The 3,836-nt window shown below is 41.4% G+C and overlaps 1 protein-coding gene across 1 annotated transcript; it reads left to right on the top strand.

Annotated features, from left to right (window-relative positions):
- Positions 1 to 844: 844 nt before the first annotated feature.
- Positions 845 to 1,834, top strand: MELLADRAFT_95190 (uncharacterized protein; the record flags this gene model as incomplete). Its single annotated transcript, XM_007406959.1, has 1 exon — positions 845 to 1,834. One exon carries the CDS (start codon positions 845 to 847, stop codon positions 1,832 to 1,834), a length of 990 nt encoding a protein of 329 aa, XP_007407021.1.
- Between the last annotated feature and the right edge of the window lie 2,002 nt (positions 1,835 to 3,836).

The raw sequence follows: 3,836 nt of genomic DNA, 5'->3' as shown, positions 1-3,836 counted from the left end.
GATGAAAATATCCAAGGTCAAGATGAGAATCCGTCCCACATTTCACAAGGCAACAAGACTCACTCGAGTAATCAGATTACCGACCAAGGAACCCTCTCGAACCAAAATCACGGTGGAAACAAGGCACAAGGTACTGGAAATGATGATGATCCACCTAGAGATGGAGATGTCGGCGGTGCTCTCATAGGACTACGTGAGTATAATGCTGTGTGAATTCCTTAATTTTCCCTGTGATTTATGAAGATGCTAGAATCTGGTTAAAATCCAAAGAATAGTCCTGGTTAATTCCGGTTAAAATCCGAAGGATACGTCTTGCTTGATTCCGGTTGAAATCCAAAGGATACATCTTGCTTAATTCCGGTTGAACTCCAAAGGCTTGATTCCGGTTGAATTCTGAAGAGATATTCTTTGCTTGATTCCGGTACAATTCCGTAGTGATTCCAGTTAGATCTGATGAAGATGTATAAAGTCAAAGGGCTGTAGTGCTAAAGAATATATACTTACCATGACCTGATGTTTACCTGTTATGAATCAGAACCAGACGCCGACGTTGAAGATGCAGAGAGCCCGGAGATCTGTCTAGCTCACGGAAAATGGATTCATAGCATCAAATCAGCATTCGTGAAGGGGAAAACCACAAAGCTTGAGATGTTAGAAAAGTCTTACTCAACATGGTGTAAGCGAAACGAGACAAATGAGAGAGACCCAAAATTGTACGAAGAGGATAGTCCAGACGAGAACGAAGTGGACAGCAAAGATGATCATCCTCCTGCGAAGAAAGCCAAAAAAGAAAAAAGAAGAGGTGAGCACCACGTTTGAAGAGGGTACAACCTTGTCACATACAATGCCTCGTCTATCCGACTACTTTGATAAGTTCATGACCAATAAAAACCGACATGTGCCAGTTTCAATCTTTAATGTGAATTGGCTATTGTTAGATAAGGCTCACATGAGTACCAAGAAGACAAAGATAGCTAGTTGTTCCTCAGATGTGATTACGTACCCCGGTCTCCCGGTCCTGAGTGAATGGAGACTCTCCAGCGCAGAATGGTCAAAGCAATTCGACTTGATGGTCCAATACCACAGGACCATATACAACAAACTCCCTAGTCAACTATCCTACCCGATCGCTCCAAGACTTGTGCTTCACAAAGCAATTGTGCTAGAAATCCAAATGGAGAACCAGGGAAGATGGATGCCAGCCTTTAGGTATGACATGGCTCAACAACAGAACATCTGGGAGCACCGATTAGCGGACGGTAAAATGTCCGATGTGGGTACTAGAAACGAGTTGTTGGTGAAACAGGCGATTAGAGACTCAGAGTTTGTGAAAGATGATGTTTTTGACGATAACCCGTACGCACTAGGATACGCTCTTCAAAATCAAAGCCCAATAGATGGTCAGATATATCCTGAGTATAACTCCTGGGATGGGTTGAATACCATAAATGAATTGAAACTTGAAGGTACCGGTGGAAGACTCATCTCAGCCCTAAACCCCCTCCCGTCTACTTCGTACCGCGACAATTACACAGCCCAGGCAGGTCCTTCACGCAATAGAAGAGGAGGTAGACCTAATAATCATCATTCAAGAGGAGGTCACGTTAACGGAGCACAAAGATCATTCCCTATCCATTTCACCGACTTCCATACCTCCAATCAACACAGACAGAACGGAGGTGGCGGTCAACTGCAATGGTCACGTGGAAGGCCGGCAATCGGCCCTGGTAGTTTCGTGCCACCTAAGCAGTTGTTGATAGAAGGAGCGCAGGTACCGGGTGGTGGTGGAGGTAGCGCAGAAAAAGGAAAAGGACCTGCAGGTGGAAATAAGTAAGTACCGAATAGAGTGGATAAAATGATTTTGTTAAAAGACCTACAGCACTTGAATAGAACTTTGTATACACAATCCTATATAATTACGAACTCCAGAGTTCAAAATGCATCGTCCTACTTGCATTTGAGTTTATGTCATTTTGATCCCATGTCGCTATATACCACGAGTTGTTAATAGATCCTGATTGTCATGTTTCCTAGATGAGAGGAAGTACACATGTGATAACTGATTCCAATGTGTCGTCTGCCCCCCCCTGAATTGATGTGATTAGAATCCAAACTCATGAGCCTGTGGTAATCGAAAACGTGGAAATTGCGCCACAAACCAATTGCAGATGGCCCTCTGAAGCTACATGTGACATGAAGCTAGAAGAGTGGGAGGAGCTCATGAAGGAGTGTAAAGTATTGGAGAAATGGAGCCACGTGCTGGAAGCTCTGAAAACAGGGTTTCACCAGGGAATTCCCGATCACCAAATAGGAAACCTAAGGTGGTATACCCCGGATAACCACAAGTCAGCTCTAGCAGTGAAAGAAAAGATCATGAACAACTTATATAAAGAAAAAGAAGCTGGGCGCGTATTCGGCCCATTCAGTCATGAAGAAGTATACGAAAAATGGGGCTTCTTTCGCTTGAAACTTATGGGGAGCGTGACGAATAACGACGGATCATTGAGAATGATCAACGACTTGTCCTTTCTAAAAGCAGACCCTTCAACGGAGAGGAAAAAGAAGATTGACTCACATCTCAAAAATCCTGGCCCCACGTGCAGAAGACTGGACAGCAACAAATGAAAACAAATATCCCAACAACGCAGACCGTTTGCTGAAAGAACTCTCCTACCCACACAAGGCGGGACATATACCCTCGGTCAATTCATTCGTTGACAAAGATGACTAGCCCAATCAGCGGCGGGCGCCGCACAGCTCTTGCTCTACCACTCAAACACTTCCTGATCTTCAGTACATTGCAACAAACCACACAGATGCCATACATGGTCAGCTTGTATGACTGATCTTACAGCCCTTAAAGCAGTAGCCACATGATTACCTTTCATATGTTTGCTTTGTCTTGTGATAACATCTCCCTTGACAACTCCTTGATCTTCACACATGGACTCTAAATTTTTGAATTTGTGTCTCATGGACTCCCATTTACTGGAACATTTTTACCAACACAAAACCCCTCAGGGACACTGTGTTCTCACCAAGTCATGTCACACTTTTTCAACATGAAACTCAACCCCTATGTTGTTCACACTGAAGGCAAGTAAAGTAAATTGAAAGTAAATGCAAAAAAATAGATCTTCATTTTGTTATTTGATATGACTAAGATTGCTCTTGCGCTTTACAACTCATGTATGTGCAAACATCATTCTCTCCTACAAAGAATGAATTGACCTGAATCAATTCAGCTGCCTTGATTATCAGTCTTGGTCAATGTATTTCAAACAAATTTAATGAAATTGTACCAGTCAATCTACAAACTTTGTGACTTCCAGATTTACTGATTTTTCCCACTAATTCCATTGAGACATGATTTTTAAAGATCAAATTAGAGATCCAATAAACTTCTTCATCTTCTATTACAAACAAATCATCTGGATCAATTTCATCTATTTTGTTTTGTTTAGATTGGTTCTGATGAGTTGCTAATGTACGTAATATTTCAGTGACTTGATCTTCTTCTGATTGAATTTCTTTAAACAATAAGAAGTTTTTTGTGATTGTTGAAAATCCATAAGCAATTGAAGTATCCACATTTGACCATCTTGATTTTGATTTGCAGCTTTTTGAGAAATCGCTTCATGAAACCTCTTTAACATACAATTTTGATTCAAAATTAAAAGTTTTCTACTACACCCTTTTTCACTAACCAAAGCCAATCCTTCAACAGTAAATCCTAAAGCATCTGGACAATTTGAATGGGATCCATCAATTAATATCCTAACTATTTTTTTAAGTGTAGGGAGATCATCATCATCTAAAGGTCTGTCACTAACTTT

This window comes from Melampsora larici-populina, assembly GCF_000204055.1.
Source record: "Melampsora larici-populina 98AG31 unplaced genomic scaffold MELLAscaffold_7, whole genome shotgun sequence".
NCBI classification, from domain to species: Eukaryota; Fungi; Basidiomycota; class Pucciniomycetes; order Pucciniales; family Melampsoraceae; genus Melampsora; species Melampsora laricis-populina.
This window is presented reverse-complemented; position numbering and strand designations above follow the sequence as displayed.